This window comes from Scomber japonicus, chromosome 2 (assembly GCF_027409825.1).
Source record: "Scomber japonicus isolate fScoJap1 chromosome 2, fScoJap1.pri, whole genome shotgun sequence".
Taxonomy (NCBI): Eukaryota; Metazoa; Chordata; class Actinopteri; order Scombriformes; family Scombridae; genus Scomber; species Scomber japonicus.
In genome coordinates this window covers 29,286,168-29,304,262 of record NC_070579.1, presented here as the reverse complement: position 1 = coordinate 29,304,262, position 18,095 = coordinate 29,286,168, and the positions used below count along the sequence as shown (strand labels likewise).

Sequence of the window (18,095 nt, the reverse complement as noted above, 5' to 3'; positions counted from 1 at the left end):
ATTGCATGCTCGCTCCTGGGTCCTGATCTCTGCCAAATCCTTTAAGAACCTGTGTCTGCATGGAGGAAGGAGTATCACACTGATCAGTGAGGACGAATTCAGAATTAGACAGCACTGAAAGGAGGAGCTTTAATATAACAAATGCTTTATTATCCTCACAGAAAAAGAAAATCCTTTCTTGTATTACTGGTTTCCAAAATTAAAAGCTTCAAGTACTGAAACAGGCTGGTCTGTACATCTATGAGTCCACTATTTTAATTAATTTACTTAGCTAACTTTTACTGCAGCTCTAGGTAAATACAGATTTTGTATGGAGCCCTTTTTCATCTAAGTTTATAACAGATATACATTTTATTTCAATCACACCAGGGATCCTGTTAACTCAATTTGAGTGTGGTAATACCATTGTGATTTATAGTAGATTTTGCACATGAAGATTAGTTGTATAAAAGCAGCTGTATGTTTTCTAGAACAGTTTTCTATCAAATAACCTTGATGTCACTGTGAGGTCATTAGGGCTAACCCGGTGTTGTATTGAGCTCAGCTTCTCAATCAAGATGTGCTTTCCCCTAGACTTTTGAATATTGTAGACTTTTCTGTCCACTGTGGTTCAGCTATTTGTAGGAAACTATACCTGATGGATTTCTGTCTCAACAAATACAGACTATCTATTTATTTTGACATTTGACAAACTGAGGAATTGATAGTAAGATAAGTAAGTTCATAAAAAGAGTCAGTATTATTTGCCCCCGTGAAAAAAACTCAACCAGCTTGTAGGTCCTGGACCGTGGTAAGGGACCTCTGGTATAATAAAGAAAAACAGCAAAAAAACCCCAAAACAAAACAGGACCAAGTCTGAATAGGAGAACAGCACTATTATTTTCAGCAGTGCAGGATGTCATGCACCATTTCTCACATGGAGGGAAAATAACCCAAAACCATCTCATGACATGGCAAAGTACGGAGCCTCTCTTCACTGTGGCTGTGGCTTACTCAAACATAACACACACTACCCAGAGAACTACTGTTGCACCACTCTTACGTTTCACATACCCACAGTGCACTAACATTGCATACCTCCTATGTCACAAATACACACACAGCTCCACATATACAGCAAGTCATACACAACAGGCCTGTAAGCATAAGATTGTAATCAAGCAGAAGCTGTGGTGTGTAATTGCTTAGAAATGAGTATTATCAGTAGTCATCTTTGTTAATCACATATTGCATAAGGGGCATGGGTGGTTATCAGTAAGAGCTGTGATCAAAAGCTAATCAGAACTCAGCTCTCATTTTTCACTGATTGAAAATGGACATAATCAACAAGTAGCATGATATTATTTATTTTAAATAACATGATTTTTAAGGTAACACTACCACACTATAAAAATGAATGGAAAATGTGGACTGTGACACCAATGGTTGATGCAAAACATGATCTCATATTCATTATCATATTTTTTTTTAGCTTTCACAGCATGAAACACGAGCAATGAACTCATCAAGATTTAGCCAGTTATTTCTACAGCACTTGAAGGCAACTCAATTAAACTCAGGCCAACAAAGCAGGTGTGTGGCAGGTGTTCCCCTAAGCCTTTAAAAGCAACCTCGCCTGTCTCTGAAGTAGAATCTTCCGCTCCAATATGTGTGGGGTTTTTTTTGGACTCCTGAAGACTCGTCGGGCTTTGGCTCCTCGGGCAGGCATAATGATTCAACAGCGAGCAAACTTGATCTACTGCAAACAGGCTAAACATAAAGTTAGCACCATGGTAAGTTCCCAAATGATCTCCTCTCAGGGACTGGAAACTGTCTCATAGGCTACTTCTGGCTCTTAAAGGACCCCTGACAGGTGATTTCTGAGTAATTTTGTATTGTCCTACAGGAAAGTCTATTTGTCATGGCTATGATGAATTTGGCCACCCTTGGACCATCTGGTTGGATACTTGCCAACGTGGATCACTATAAAACCTGCAACTGATGGATGGAGCACTGCATGGAAGCATCGTCTACATTTATTAAAGCCAGTGTGCCTGCTGTTTGTAAATGTTTTGTAACTTGAAACAATAAACCTAAATTTCTTTATTCTCGTCTTGTCACTTTGATTTTTTTGAATGAGCTGATGCAGTTCCACCTATACGTCGCTAGGGGTCAGACGCTGTCACCGGAAGTGAAACCTTTCGCAATGCTTACAAACAGACTGCAGGTAGAGAAGGAGGCAGGGAAGTCGTATAACTGATGTCTTTTTTTCCAGCATTTCCAAACCCCTGCGCAAAGTGAATGTGTCTTTGAATGCATCATGAAGCCGCAGATGATTGGGAACAAAAAGCGCCCGTCTGTGACAGCTGTAACCGCATCTGAGGTGGCTCTGTCCCTGCAAGAGGAGCTTGTAGCAGCGATACATGGAGCTTTTGAAGTGGCTGTGGAGATCGCAGTGCGAGAGGTAACGGAGCTCGTAGGTCATGCAACAGGCGACATCTATGAAGAAATGCAGCGAGAAAACGAGACCCTCAAACAAAGGCTAGAGAGAGCTGAAGCCATGCTGGAGGAAATGGGTGGCAGCACTCGTTCCGCAAAGCAGACAAGTCAACCTCACCTCAATCCCATGTCGCAAAAAGCTAAAGTGCACCCTAACACGGGGGGCAGAAGTGACAATCCTCCTGAAGGTCACAGCCGTGCACATTTGCCTCCTTCTGACCATAAAGATAAACATATGAGAAGAAATGAGGAGCAGATCTCAGACGGGGATGTAAGGAAGCGGCTCGTCAGTGATGCTGCTTCAGACCCACAGAAAGAAAGAGATGAATGTGCTGGCGTTGCTTTGACTAAAGGTAACCAGCACTTTCTACTTTCTGTCTGACCACTTTTCCTACTGTCATACCATGTAGGTCAATATAATGCCTCAAATGACATGTACATTAACTGCATGAACACACACTGATTGTTTTCACACATTTTGTTGACACATCCTTTTCTAGTGCATTTGTTACTAACAGTAAGTGGAAACATTGTTGTCTTTATTTTTATGATGCAAAAGCAATTGCAGAATGATACATTTGTTTGTGAGTGTGGATATCTGTGCAGAGACCTCCTCAAAAATGTAATTTATAATAAAATATTCCACACAATGTGAAACCCAACATCAGCTGAAAAGCTTAAGGCCTGTAGCACACTCTCATATTTTTTTTGCTCTGTCAAATGACTTAATTCATGTACGTCATTATGATAAATATCTTTTAGAAGGTTTTTCGATTATTTAATGAATGGATTATCGAAAAACAGCTGTGTACTTGGATTACTACTTTTGTTCATTTAAAAGGATTTCACACAAAATATGCTCAAGTATCTGCAACTCATAAGAATGCAAACTTTTCAAGGTAAATTAAATTATGTTTTAGTGCCTTGTTAATAATATTGAGAAAGGTTAAATGTGCTTGTGCTCTTTCTATTTGCAGATGTCACTGAGGAGCTTTCCCCTGTATGTGTGGTGAAGCTAGAAAACATTAACCATCCATGTCAAGACCTGGCAGCTCAACCCTGCCACTCGCCGCCACTTCCCAACGCCAACGACAAGTTCCCAACAGAGCAGGTTTCTGTGAAGCAAGAGAAGCCAGAAGAAGAGAGAGGAGTTGGTGATTCTTCTTGTTGTTTAGACTCTATCAAAGTGGAGGATTTCAGCCCAGAGTGCATGTCTGCAATCCATTCCTCAATGTTGGAAGAGTGGGAACCAGAAGTGGAAAATATTCACTGCCCAGACCTGAACACACAGCTGTCCTGCACCAGGCTGGCTCAGGGTAAGATGGAAAACCGTTCAAATGTATCTCCATAACAACTATTCAGATTGTTGACATTTTATGCCGCCTTGGTTTTACCCCAGTCAGGGTGGAGAAGCACTTGAAACGGCTTTGGTCCTCTGTTTCACATAGCTGAGAACCACTATTGTCATGATTTTAATAACCCCTGTGGTATTGATCAGTTTCACAATGTCATCAGCCAATTTGCATCATATAGTATGTGTCAGTCCAATTTCATCATCTTCATGTATTTAGGTGCTGGGGTTAAAAGTATGCATCTGGACAAGTTGGGGAGTGACTTATTAAAACAAAATGACATGCAAACAGATACAACTAAGTTAAAATAATTATGAACTAATCAAATATGATTTAAATTCTCTTCTTAACACTTATGCCTTCAAATTTCCATCTCCTTCATGTGTAATTTTTGTACAGCTCATCCTTCAAACCAGACTTCCGACCTCACACCATCCATAGATCCTCCATCCCTGTCCTCAGAGTTCCCAAACATCTTTCAGCTGGCAGAACCGGCTCCCATCCAGGAAGCCTCCCAACAGGTTTTTGGAGTCCATGTCTGCACCAGCCGTAACCTCAGCCACACCGTTGCCAACCTCTATACCTGCAAGTCCTGTGGTGAGACTTTCCACCTGCCAAGCTTGCTGCGGCGGCATTACAGCCAGTGTCAGCAGAAGCGTCAGCAGCCGGTGGCAGGAAGCAAGAGGACCAGGCTGCAGCTTTACCCACCGGGCTGCAGCCCCTTCCGCTGTACAGAGTGCAACCGAGAGTTCAACCGCATGGAGAACCTCAAGACCCACCTTCGCATCCATACAGGAGAGAGACCATACACCTGCTCTGTGTGCTCCAAATGTTTCCGTCACTCTGGGGCTTTAACCAGACACTTCCGTATCCACACCGGAGAGAAGCCTTACATCTGCGGGCAGTGTGGAAAGTCTTTCAGAAACTGTGGGGGACTCAAATTCCACCAGCGTTCACATAGCAAGTTGCTCCAGTAGAGTGGGACACAACAGTGCTGAGGTCTTCAGGAACGACATTTTTCAACACAAGATGTAAATGATTTTATGCAATGCTCAGTGTGTTTTTAATTTGATATTTTTTAACGTGAACAAGTATGGAGTTAGATTTGTTTCTTTTTTACATACAAGAAAATAAATGATCTGAGAGGGAAAAAATGAGAGAAAAAGTTATCACACTGATAGCAAAAAAGCATTTTATGAGAGAAAAAAAGGTTTTTATACCGATAGCACAAAATAATATTTGAGACTAAAAAAAGTTTTGAGAGAAAATATTTTCTCATAGACCATCCGTCTTGGGAGTCAAACTGAATCATTACACCATTGTCGATTCACCGGCATAGATGCGTGGCCTTACATCGCATCCTGACATACAGCGACGCAAGCAAGCGAGAAAAAGTGATTCAAATGCATGAGTTATCAATCAGCCGCTGACATGCCGCGGGCGACATCGCGCTGTCCAGCGATGATGCCCACCCCTCAAAATATTGCTCGCTCTGTCTCTATCTGGACAAAATTTTGTGGCCGTGTCCCGCTCCTATACACTTTGGTTGAAATGTACATGCTGCTTCTTGTTGACAAGCTAGCTAGCCCCTCAATAATTTGATTGGTTTGGAATATACTCACGATAAATTCGTCACGCTGCATATCAGGACAGTTTCGCACAAGATTTCATCGCTGGTTCGCTCGCTCGCTCGCTGTATGTCAGACTCCGATGTTTGGGTAAGATGATGACACACACAACTCGATGGGTAGCTAGCTGAGCAAGTTGGTAATCAAAATCATTCCCATCATAAGAATCGCTAATTAGCCATCATGCTAGGTAAACTTGCAAACTCACCTGGTTCATACTATTTTTAAATCAAATGCCAAATTAATATGTTGATTTAGATAGTTTGACTTCTTATTTAGTGAGTAGCGCTAGCCTCAAAGCACATGAAGAGTAACTGCTTGTTCATCATATACAACCTCCTCCTTTACTATTCTCACCCGACTGGCCAATAGGAACGTGGCCCCACCCATGACATTATTTTCGCAGCGAGAGCAAAATCCTGCCCCCCAGAGCAAAGAAATTGCATTGAGTGCAAAGACTTAGGTTTTGAGAGAAACACATTTTTTTGACAGAAAATGTTTTCACACTGATAGCGCAAAAATATATATATATTTGAGAGTTAAAAGTATTTTGAGAGATTCTCTCTCTCAGAAATAATTTTCAAATTATATTTTATTTTATATTTTTTCTCTCAAAACTTTTTTTAGTCTCAAATATTATTTTTTGCTATTGGTATGAAAACTTCCTCTCAAATATTTTTTTTCTCATAAAATTCTTTTTTGCTATCAGTGTGATGACTTTTTCTCTCAAACATTTTTTTTCTCTCAGATCATTTATTTTCTCGCATGTAATAAAGACACAAATCTAACTCCATATTGCAGAGGTAGCTTTCATCCTTGGCTACCTGATAAACACCTGAAACAAGTAACAAGAGAGTACTTTCCAAGAGAGCATTGGCTCTAACCTCCAATAGTCGACTCCCAACACAAATACTTGTATTGTGCTAGACGCACTTTGTGCTGGCTGCCAGTAGAGGGCATCAGAGGTCACATGAAGTGAAAACGAAATGTCAGTTCTGGCTGATCATTAGACTTCATCACATCAGACTAGATATATATGTGATAAATAAATTATTAGGTATTTATGTTTTTTCATGTGAGTTTTATCATTTTTTATTTAAAATTTGATGTTGTGTACTTGGATGTCTGGATTTCATTGTTCAGTTTTATTTGAATGTCCTGTGCTTGTTTGTTTCTTTTGAAATAAGTATAACATGTTTAAGTGGAAACACCTGGATGGATTTTGTGTGGTTGTGTATGTATGTATATGTGTTTGTGTGTGTGTAATCCATAAATAAACCATATCATATATCATATACACGTATTACTATATACTGTATTCCCAAGAAGTCATATTAAAGTCATATCAACCACAATCTTGACTTAAAAAAAGAAAGAAATTAGGCCCTTGGAGAGGGTAATGTTATTTAAATATGGTTGGAGGGACTTGGTTCAATACCAAACTAGAAATATTCTGGTGTGAAATTATACCTCCCAGGCAAATTCATATTGACTGAGCTGTGATACAGCTGTAGTTACATGATATTACTGTTGGTCATAAAGTTGCACAATCAGTAGTTGCGGTTGACTTATCTTTTCTGCTGCCACCACAGCCCTTTTCCATGTAGTGTAATTTCTGTATTTTTCATTCCTAACCATAAGCCAGCTCTCATTCACACAATAACCACTAAAATATTCTGTAGACTTAAGGGAGCAAAAACAATAAGTTACTTTTAGCCATATATGCAGTAGATTTACTATAGTTTGTTTCACAGGTAATTGTCCATTCCCTCCAGCTTCACTCTTTCTTATTGGCATCTTGTCTTCTCCTATATCCTCATGGAGCTTGATGCTGCTGCTGTGTGGTGGAGTTATAAATGATTTGGTACTTATGAACTTGCTGCAGCTGCTAAACTGTTTCATTAAGGCTTAATTGAATCATTCCAGTGTCCCAGGAGATAGTCACATCCCATCACACCCTGCCCGTCTGTTGACTCAGTAATTTGACTGTGTGTGTTAATAAGGAAACAGAAGGGTGGTTTGTGTGTGTGTGTGTGTGTGTGTGTGTGTGTGTGTGTGTGTGTGTTTATATGGCTGAATTACCCACTGAAGTGAATGTGTGTTTCAGGACCAGTGAACTTCCCAGTGCAACACCGAACACTAAAGGTTGTTGCATTTGTGTGAATATGTGTGTATCTCAGTTCATGTAATACACTGATAATTTCTACATGTCAGTTCTTGTACATTAAAATTCAATTGGTTTGGAGAAATAACTGCATCACAGAGATCAGATGAATAGCTTACTTAGTACTTCCGATTGCTCTCCTCATCCTTCATCCTCATCTTTATTTTTCTTTATTTCCTTGTATTTGTACCTTTGTATTAGCTGTTGCCTCTGTCTTTTTGACTCCACACCCACAGCATCGATAGGTAACAAAGCCCCAAATTGCAGTTGCTTATATAAATGTCATTAAATGTGAACATAAAATAATAACTAAATTAACCTCATCTATTAGTTTGAAAACTGTTTGTGAAACAACCATCAAAAATGAACACATGAAATGTTGCTGTGTGGGAAATATGTGGCTACTACACCTAAATCATAGCCCTCCCAAAAACCATCATCCTACTCTGTGATCGACTATATCGGGCAATGAACCCCTTTTCTACTATCAATTATCTGACCTGGCACAAACGAGGAAGTGCTAACACAGCTAGCAGGGACCGAGCAGCCGTCCACAGTCAAAATAGCTGATTTTATCTGGCGGATTTCACAGCAGACAGCCTGCTAGTTTGGTAAAATTGCTTTGTTTGGACTCGTTAAAGCTCACACAGGAGGCTGGGCTGCTGTCATGTTGACCGAGCTGTTAAATCTATAGACTCTTCCTTCCTGCGGGCGGATGATGTCGGCTAGCTTCGTCTGAGCGTCTCTCTCTCCGCCACCGCTGCTGTCTCACTGTGGACTGTTGTTGGACACGTAGCTCGGGGTAAGTTGTCTGCTGCACTCATAGCACACCGTATTAGCAGAGCTGAACCTGTTTTTATAATATATCTACAGTGTCCTTCTGTCAGCAAGCCGAGGTAACTTTCCTGTTTGCTATCCTCTCTCAGGCCAAAAATACCGTGGCGCTGATTTAGGGATGTTGCTTATTGTGGCTAATCAGGTGCTCCTCGGGCCAAATAAATGGTCTAAATTCACGTTATATAAAAAAAGAGAAGAATTGTATGTTGTTAAGATTATTTGTAAAGTAAGACAGTAGTTTAAGTAACCAGTTAGTAGTGTCACTTTGTGGCTCCTTGTTTTGACAACAACATTTAATATAAATTATCTTCTCTAATCTTCTGCTAATTCAGTGATGTTATCAGGAGTATGCACATATCTGAAAGCCCCCCCCCCCATTATGTGCCTACTGCTGAATGTCCACTTTACTGTTAAATAGAGATGCAGAGATACTGATATCTTGCACGAATATCTGTATCAGATATCGTTAACAATGAGCTGATCTGGTATCAATACCATTATTTTGATACCCAGTATGTAAATTCATATCTATGTATTTATTTGTTATGTTTTGTGTTACAAAGTTAGGAAAGTGGTGTTTAAGTAAAGGTTGATGCTTCCTTACGCATAACAGAATGATCCCAGTCTCTTCCTCACAGTGAGGCATACCACTTATTGATTAAACACTGGTATTCGATCAGTACTTGGTTGTCAGCTGATACCCAAAACCCAGGTATCAGTATTGGTCTCAGGACAGAAAAAGTCAGATCGGTGCATCTCTACTCTTAAAATTCCACTTTTAAGTTGTAGTAGTAGTAGTAGTAGTTGGAGTAGTTTACTATTGCTACAATTCCTATTCCTACTATTCCTGTAACTTTAATTCCCAAGAACTCACTCAAATAATCTGACCTGAACTGATGCCAAAGTGTGTGAAGGAGTGATATTGCAGGTTATTGCTCTTTATTATATTCTTATTGGTGCTCTCATATTCTATTTAACACACGTAATAAACATACATTTCTCTCAGTTTGTCCTGCCTGAATCCAGATGAAAAATGTGTCACATGTTTCTGCTGAGACTTGAACATTGGAAAAATAGAAAATTAAAGTTTACGGCAGCATCTCCACCACCTGCTGCTGTTTGATTATCAGCTGATCATCATACTTGCAGCCTTGTGTGCACTCTATGTAAGCAGGTTTTACAGACAGGGTTTAGTTAATCTTTATTTAGGGGGCTGTGACATTAAGTCAGGAATCTTTTTTCCTTTTCACTGTCTGTTTTCCTCACACCACAGGAATGATGATGCACAGTGCAGCAACTTCCCAGGACCCTTCGCAGGGCACAGGGGAACGGGGGGAGCTGGTACACTCATTATCCAAAGAGACTCCAGGGTCCCCAGATGCCTCTGAGTTAGGGAGCCCACGGTCTACCCCGCACTTTGACCTCCTCAACATGGTTGTGTCCTATAAGAGAATGGCATTGTACCTAGAACCAGTTGCGGATGCCGTGGAGCTGACCCGCTTCCTGCTTGGGTGTGTATGTGTGTTTGTTTGTGGCCCACCTGAGAAGTGGCTGATGTAAATGTTTTTGGCCGTGATAGCAGGAACCATATTCATATTGCAGTTTTCAATGCCATGTTGATTTGTATCCCCCAGATGGAAGATGCCCCTGTGTTCTCTGCTTGTCTGTATATTCCTCAATGTCTTCTTCTGCACTGTTAATGAAGGTAAGATGAGGCATTAGGCATCAATATTGATCCATCTTTAATGTGGTGTTTAAAAAAAACTCTTGAATAATTTATCAACTTGCTGTTCTGTGTGCCTCTCTGGTTTCAGTGGGTTGGTTCTCAGTTGGTGTGGTGGCATTGACAGTGCCTGCTGCCCTGGGTTACCTGCAGGACAGGTGCGCGGGCAGATCCTCAGAAGCAGAGATCCAGAAGAGGCGCTATCATGCTGTGCATCGCAAAGACCTGCAGACGGTGCATCTTACCAAACAGGAAGCCATGTTGGAAGTCAAAGACCTGTAAGACAGACACTGTGGGGGTTAGGGTTACGAGATGTACTGATGTGATATTTGACTTTTGTAAAGATTTGTTTAGGGCTGCAACTAATGATTATTTTCATTATCACTTAATTTGAAATCAATTGATAATAATTGTCTGTAAAATTCAGAAAGTTGCAAAATGCCTGTTATAATTTCTTAGAACTCAAGGTCCAGTTTTCTCTGATCAAAAGTTCAAAATCCAAAGATTATTAGTTTACTATCATGCATGACACATAAATTCAAATCCTCACATTTGAGAAGCCGTCAGTCGACTAGTCATTGCAGCTCTAAATTTATTCGTCATAGCTCCACAAATGCTTAAAGATACTTGAGTTTTTATATATTATATACTCTCGAGGCCTTACAAACTTGTTCAGTTCATTTTGTACTTCATAAAACATGTATTCTTTTGAACTACATTGTATCTAATTTTAATTTTAGTCTTACCTTTATTGCGACATTGATAGCTTGTACAGCACGTACAAATCATGGATCCCCAGTCAATCATCAAAACAAATAAGTACAGCTCTGCTAATGGACACGGCCTCCTTTCCTTTGTTTTATTTGTTTTATACCTGTATTACTATTGTATGTGAGCACAGATAAATGACAATAAAGAAGGTTTTATCTTACAATGGTGATTTATAAATAAAAGATATTATAGAAAAAGTAATTCAGAGACTGATGATAAAAATATCCATTAGTTTCCCTCTTTAGAAGAAGTTTACAGACTATGGCTTGTACTCATGTGTTACATACACGTGACATTTGAACATGACATTTGTAATTATCAAGGTGTTGTCAAGGTGTGTCTTTGTTCTTCTGGTATTTGTGTTTGTGGGTGGGCTCATGTATTCTGTCTTCACCAGGCTGAAGCACCTGGATGACATGCTGTCTTCTGCTTGTCAGTCAGCTGAAAGCCTGTACAAGGTTCTCTACTGGGACAATCACACCAAGTCATCAAGGTTTGCATGTCAATACACACACACACACACACACACACAAAAACACAGAGGAGACGGCTCTCTGTAGTCATCACTCAAGAGCTGAAACATTGATCATTTTCTGTCTTTCACAGTAGATCAATTAGTCTTTGTTTCTGTGCTGATGTTGTCATTAGCCATATTTACATGGACTCACTCTAGTAGTACTAACATGTGATTACTCTAAACCAAACAATGTCAAATTCAGTACAAGCATGAACAAATAATGCAAAGAGTGTTCTAGTTTCCCTGATGGGAAACTCTGACTTTGTGATGTAGTTTGTAGGATGACTCTTGATTCATTGGGTTGTGTCTGTATGTTAACAGGAAGGGTAGCACAATATTTCTATTAGGAAACCCATTAAAACAGCTCATTTGTAATTCTGTCTTATTCACACCAGTCACTGTAAGAATATACTGGCTGATCAGTCACTTGTGTAGAGGTGTCACCTGACATTTGTTATATCCCCTTCCAGGTTCTATGGAGGTGTTTTAATAGTGTTGAGTCTGCTCTACATTGCTCCTGTGGGCTGGGTCCTTGCTGCACTCAACAGCGCCATTTTCCTGTGGAACAGAGAATTCTACAGAGGTGAGTTCACCCTGTCAGATGTGGGTTGGGCACCACCATCTACTGCACATAATACACTGACTATGGATAAGTGCTTCATAAAACCAGACTTAAGAAGATGTGAACTAACCCTTTTAAGGAAATAAAGACAAATGTTATTGGGTTTTTTTGTTTTGTTCCAGTTTTGTTGGACCTGAGGAAGCTGTTTCATGCAGGCCAGGCACAGGCCTCAGACGCATATGAAGAACAGGAACAGAGCAACATATTGGACAGAACCCCCACACCAACTAGTCTGGAGGTGAGAGGATGGAGCATAATGTGGAAAAAAGTGCATGTGGTTTAAAACACTGAAGGATTTAGTGGTTGTGATTTACATTAAAAACAACTATGGCTGTAAGCTCCTTATCCAGTTGATCCCATGCTCTCAATGTATTCACCCAGTACTTTAATGCACATCCCTGCATGGATTTTCCCCATCAGTGAAGACACTTTTTTATGTTGTGACTTGATTCTCAGCTAAGGCATTATTAAAATGGGTCAGATTTATCTTACTTTATGCTTCTGGAGGCCTCTTGAGTCACAACAAACATTGAACTGAAAAATTCACCCATCAAAAACAATATTTATGTTCATCTGTGACCAAATTTAAAGAATCTGTTGATCATCCCACTGTTGATTACATTCTCCGGCTGCATTTATTTATTAATGTGTGTGTGTTTTGTTGCAGGATCTGTCTCCCGGCAGTGTGGAGGAAGCTGAGGAGGCAGAGCCTGATGATGAATTTAAGGATGCAATTGAGGTAAAGATTATCCTAAAACATATGCACTTCTCATATGTATATTTTTTCATGTCACAGTTTTTCCACAAATCTGTGATCCTGTGCTTTAATTCTCAGAAATGTTGTTCTTTACTGGCCACCTTTTAATTACAGACATCCAAGCGTCAGATATTTCTTGTAAGACACACATAAAAGACATGTCAGGTTAAAAAGAATCATTACAGTTGTGGTACATACCAAAGGAATAGTACAACATACTCAGTAATATGCTTATTCACTCTCTTACACAGAGTTAGATGAGAAGATAGATATTTCTCTCATATCTGTGAATAAATATGAAATACCCCTTTCATACTGATGACATATTTCCTGTTACTTCCTGTTTCCTTTCTGCTGTCCTCTGCAATCAGGAAAATACAATTTCCCTGCAGGTGAGTGTGTCACCCCACCTCTGTTGAGAAGAGGCTATTGACACTCTGTAATACTCTGGTTCATGTGTTGGAAGCTTGTGTGAGGTTACCTTGCAGTGCAGCTCCTGCTTTGCCATTTGAAGCCTTGTTTTGGGGTTTGTTCATGTGCAGTCACACTGAATATCACTTGTGGGTAACATTTGTTCTCATGTGTTGTTCTGCTTCTCGATAAGGAAACGCCTTTGGTCTTAGTGGTAAGTAGATTTCCCTGTAACCCCTCATCAGTTCATCCATCTGTAAGTTCACGTGTTTGTTGCCTGGGCATGAGTACGGAATAGTGACGGGCAACACTGTATAATCTGCAGCCCCATAATTGTTGGCTCCAGTCAAACCACTGCATCTAGTCAGTGTTCATGATCATAGACGTCATATTGTGTTAGTGACATCAGCTTTTCCCTCCTCAAACCATTTTAGTTTAGATGGACCCAATAATCTTATGTTGTGCGTGGGAGAGTTGATAGAAACCATATTGTTAACTTTTATGTATTTAATCACAGCATATGAAACACAGTCTTGACTTGGTGCATAATAACATATACATCCCGCTTTAAGTGGAGACATTTTTTTTTCGTTAATTAGTGTTTCTTGCACACAGAGGAGAAACAAGTTGTCCTGTTCTCTGAAAGCCTTGGGTTTGGGAGTGTTTTTTCTGTTTAAAAAAAAAATCATAATCCTTCTATTTCGCTAAGAGTGGTTCCTTTTTCTTTGTTTCCATCTTACTCTCTGGTCCTCTTAATCCACAGTTTAGATACTCTGAAAATCTCAAAATGAAATCATAGGGTTGTCTCACATGCCTAAATATTTTCCATTTATCGACACAGTAACGTTTAATTTTATATAACACAATAAAAATGTATATGTACCAAATCATTTATATATTTATATATATATATATATATATATATATATATATATATATATATATATATATATAAATAAATAAATATATATATATATATATATATATATATATATATATATATATATAAATAAATAAATATACAGTCAAAGCATTTATGTCATGTGAGTGCAGTGTGCTCCGCCTCTGCATATTTAAAACGGTAAATACAAATTTGAACGTGAACAAAAAAAATGTAAACCATATCCCACAACAAACAAATGAATAGACCAATAAAGAAACACAACCACACTTGTTCTTGTTTGGCTGCTGGGGTCTAGTGGTAGTTCTGTTCAGCACCAAGACCCCCAATTGTCGCAATGGGTTAGGGTTAGGGTTAGGGTTACAAAGTCTTATTTGTGGAACATTTAGGTATGTATAAAGATATATATTGCCCTCAGCTCAGGGGTTTTGTGTCTGTATGTTTGGCAAATAGATCCTTTATAAGCATGCATCCATTTTTCCACATACAGGCATGTTTGTTCCATCTTGGTGTATCTTCCTAGTAGTCCTTGTACTTTCCATCATCATGCTTGATTTAATTGGCAAACATCTGTCAATTAAACTGGCTGAAACAGTCATAATAAATTTCATCCAGTTCAACTCTGTTTTCTGGCCAGGTTTTCATCCTGCGAATGACTAACAGCACTCACTGTAGCTTACAGTATATGCAAGTGTCTCATTCAGTCTGCCATTTTCTTTGTCTCTCCCTCATCCTCCCTCTTCTTCAGGAGGATGATGATGGGCCGCTTTTAGCTCCTGAGTATGACACCATCTCTGAAAATGGTCTCCTGAGTCGCAACGAACCGATACGCAGCAAGGTGTCCAAGCTGACAGAGAAACTGCGTAAACGCTACCCCACCACCAGCACAGGTCAGCCTCCTCTGACAAATCCACTGCTGTTTTTCCCCTCACTCTTGTCCTCATTATACCCCAGTGATAAAAGAGCTTTTGATCATGAATCTCATATTGATACATTTCTTTTGTCTCACAAAGGCAACTGTTCTAGCTGCAGTGCCGTCTTCTCAGTGCTGAAAAAAAGGGTGAGACTGAGAACTTGTTAAAGAAGTGGAGATATATTTAGACATTGCGTCATCATCATATTTAATTTTGTCTTACTTTTCCATTGGCACAAGCTTCATCATGATGTCTCTTCCTATTGCAGAGGAGCTGTAGTAACTGTGGCAACAGTTTCTGTTCCCGATGCTGCTCTTTCAAAGTGCTGAGATCTTGCATGGGAGCAACAGGTGAGAGGGGAGAGAGTTCAAATATTTAATGTTGACAGATGTCTGATTGTTAAAATTGCACGACAGTTTCATTATGTTAAAGCACAGTATCCTGTCTCTGTTCCTCTTTCTTATCTGCTCTTTGACGTACGATCACATTATTTTATTTCTGTTTCTTTTTCAGCGCCAGAGGCCCAGAGAGAGACTGTGTTTGTTTGTGCTGCCTGTAATTCCTCTCTCAACAAGTTACAATGAGATGGCATGTCAGTCTTCTCTCTCTCTGGATTTCATCCACCATTTGCACCTGAGCCCTTCAACAAGTTACTGAAACCCTAACACATGCCTTGATTTTCTACTTAGGGCACTTATATTTGTTAAGATACCTCCCATATTGAACACCAAACCCTTTCTGCCTTTTCCAGTTGCATCCCTCCTTTGCTATTTGTGTTGCTTCTGGGACTTCTACTGTAATACATTAAGATATTTCACATTTCAACTTTCAATGAAGAACTGGACCTTATGGATCAAGACTTACTACAGAGCACAATGGCTCTGAATTGAATGGACCCTTTTTTGCACTTTGCTGAGCAGAAGAAAGTGCAGCTGTTGGGTGTAACAAAAAAGCTAACAGGATGTTAATGGTTTACGTGCTTCAGCTCACCACAAAGTTGATTAGACTTGAATGTTGAAATTTTAAAATGCAGCCCTGTGTAGCAGTGTAGCTGTTAATACTTTTCAGTTCGATCAAAAACTGTATAAATGTGGCATATTTTTAAATTGGTGATCAATTTTTTTGAACCAAGGATGGCAGTGTACTCCAAACCACTCTGAGTTTTGTGTGTTCGGATGAACAAATTAATTGGCATACAACAAGAAGCCTTGAATTTGGTTTTGATTGCCATAGTGTGTGTAGGCTGGCAAGTCAAATGTTTTTCACACAGACTCGATCCCCCATTACACTTGTAGCTGGTCACCAGTGTCATGTGATTAGTTCTGGGTTTGTCCAAATTTTTGAGGCCAATATTTCTGGTTTACTTCTTGTGTTTATTAGTTGTTCTGCTTCCACTGCAGCCTATATGCTCCTCCTGTTGGCATGCACATTATTTGACAGACCTGAAGGCTGTAAGTATACTGGTATTTGTCCACATCTTCAAAAGCATTTTGTGCAAACTCTGAATTTAAATTCAGGTGCAGAATACTCACTGTGACCCATCAGTGAGGTTTACTTCTTCTTAATGGTGTTCCCACTAGCTAGAGGAGCTTAGGTGGTACAAAGGGAGCAGAAATTAGAAGCTGTAAGACTGATAACTCCATGACAGTAAACTGAAATTGCATGGCCTGCAATGAATCACATTATTTCTAACAAGTTGCCAGTAAAAAATGTGACAAAGCTTGCTCTTCTTGTAATGATCAAATTGGTGCTTCATTTTGGTTGCCATTTTTCCTTTAATGGACATGTCAAATTTGGGTGTTGGGAGTATAGCAGCAGCCTAAAAGTCTTCTCAAGCTGTAGGACCCTGGAGTTGGTGTTTTTACCTTTAACTGGATCAAAGTCGACCCAACTGGAGTGAAGTCATTTGAATGGACTGCACCACCAACTCTAACTGTCAGCAGAGCCTCACACTCTTGCAAGCGGGACTTAAAAGAATTAGTGTGAAGGCATTGATAACCAAGAAGTGGATCCTGGATGCAACGTTTTAATCATGATTTAGACACAGATGATTGTAATTGTATCCTTTGCTTTTATTGTAATCATATATAAACTGCTACTGTAAATTGTTCTACTATATCTAATATATTTAATTTAAAACTCCAGAAAGTCCAAGTAATTATTTGACCTAATAATTCATTCTGTATATAATGCCCCTTATTTTATGGTTGAAATATGCCAATATTGAAATAAACTCTGTGATGATTTGATTAAAAGTCACAAATGATAAGTAATTCATTTTTGAGTTAGAGGTTGTTGTCTTAGTTGTGTGGTAGGCCATAATAATTTAAATTTTATAAGCATCTGAATCTTATGGAACCTTATGTTCAAGTTTGAATCTCTCGTGTCAAATTTTGAATTCTGACCTTCATTCCATCTTGAGTTGTTGACTTAAATGGAGTTTATGGATCCAAAAAGGACTCATTTAATTAGAACAACTTGAGTGTAATTTCTGAGCATGAGATACTTCTGCTTTAAGTTTTTGAAGTTGCACAACAAGGCTACCTAGATCCAAACAAATTTGAGTAGATCATTTTCAGCAAGAACAAGAATCAATGCTGCAAAACTTTATCACCATTAAGTTTTTACAAGTGATTACATTTCTCAATTACAGTATGTATTAAGTGCTTATAAGGATATCTTTAAAGCTGCTTTTCTCATTATTTCTATACAAACAATGGACCAAATTAGACTGTGTTGTCAGTATGGAGCATTTTAGTGTCTCTCAACTTATTGTTCATTTATAATTGGTGGTTCACTCCCTCTCCCTCTCATGCATCCTTTTTGGCTGCAGTTTTAAAAAAAATCTCTCATTAAGTCATTGTTCCCAGAAAGAAGTAGAGAAGTAGCACCCTGTTCAAACCTGGCATTAAAATGTGTCTTGAGTGATCCAAGCATGAGTGGGCAGCTTTTAATTACAGGTGTGAATACACTCAAGACTCATTGAGGATGCACTGAAATCAGATGCTCGGACAACATTC

The 18,095-nt window shown here is 39.3% G+C and overlaps 2 protein-coding genes across 2 annotated transcripts; both read left to right on the top strand.

Moving 5' to 3' along the window:
• Positions 1 to 2,190: 2,190 nt before the first annotated feature.
• On the top strand, positions 2,191 to 4,968 carry LOC128374431 (zinc finger protein 558-like). The gene is made up of 3 exons (XM_053334698.1): positions 2,191 to 2,831; positions 3,456 to 3,794; positions 4,230 to 4,968. Exons 1-3 carry the CDS (start codon positions 2,300 to 2,302, stop codon positions 4,805 to 4,807), a joined length of 1,449 nt encoding a protein of 482 aa, XP_053190673.1. The 5' UTR covers positions 2,191 to 2,299; the 3' UTR covers positions 4,808 to 4,968.
• A 3,167-nt stretch (positions 4,969 to 8,135) lies between these two features.
• Positions 8,136 to 17,331, top strand: zfyve27 (zinc finger, FYVE domain containing 27). The gene is made up of 12 exons (XM_053332765.1): positions 8,136 to 8,424; positions 9,733 to 9,970; positions 10,094 to 10,164; positions 10,274 to 10,460; positions 11,351 to 11,446; positions 11,941 to 12,053; positions 12,215 to 12,330; positions 12,760 to 12,831; positions 14,910 to 15,051; positions 15,175 to 15,221; positions 15,344 to 15,425; positions 15,589 to 17,331. The coding sequence occupies exons 2-12, from the start codon at positions 9,735 to 9,737 to the stop codon at positions 15,657 to 15,659; spliced, it is 1,233 nt and encodes a 410-aa protein (XP_053188740.1). The 5' UTR covers positions 8,136 to 8,424; positions 9,733 to 9,734; the 3' UTR covers positions 15,660 to 17,331.
• The last annotated feature ends 764 nt before the right edge of the window (positions 17,332 to 18,095 follow it).

What these genes read in the sequence shown, in the direction of transcription:
- LOC128374431 (XM_053334698.1), top strand. Translation starts at nt 2,300, where the DNA reads ATGAAGCCGCAGATGATTGGGAACAAAAAGCGCCCGTCTGTGACAGCT. An exon ending in TGGCGTTGCTTTGACTAAAG is followed by an intron (nt 2,832 to 3,455) that starts GTAACCAGCACT and finishes TTCTATTTGCAG; the next exon opens with ATGTCACTGAGGAGCTTTCC. An exon ending in CTGCACCAGGCTGGCTCAGG is followed by an intron (nt 3,795 to 4,229) that starts GTAAGATGGAAA and finishes ATTTTTGTACAG; the next exon opens with CTCATCCTTCAAACCAGACT.
- zfyve27 (XM_053332765.1), top strand. Translation starts at nt 9,735, where the DNA reads ATGATGATGCACAGTGCAGCAACTTCCCAGGACCCTTCGCAGGGCACA. An exon ending in CCACACCAACTAGTCTGGAG is followed by an intron (nt 12,331 to 12,759) that starts GTGAGAGGATGG and finishes GTTTTGTTGCAG; the next exon opens with GATCTGTCTCCCGGCAGTGT. An exon ending in ATCTTGCATGGGAGCAACAG is followed by an intron (nt 15,426 to 15,588) that starts GTGAGAGGGGAG and finishes TTTCTTTTTCAG; the next exon opens with CGCCAGAGGCCCAGAGAGAG.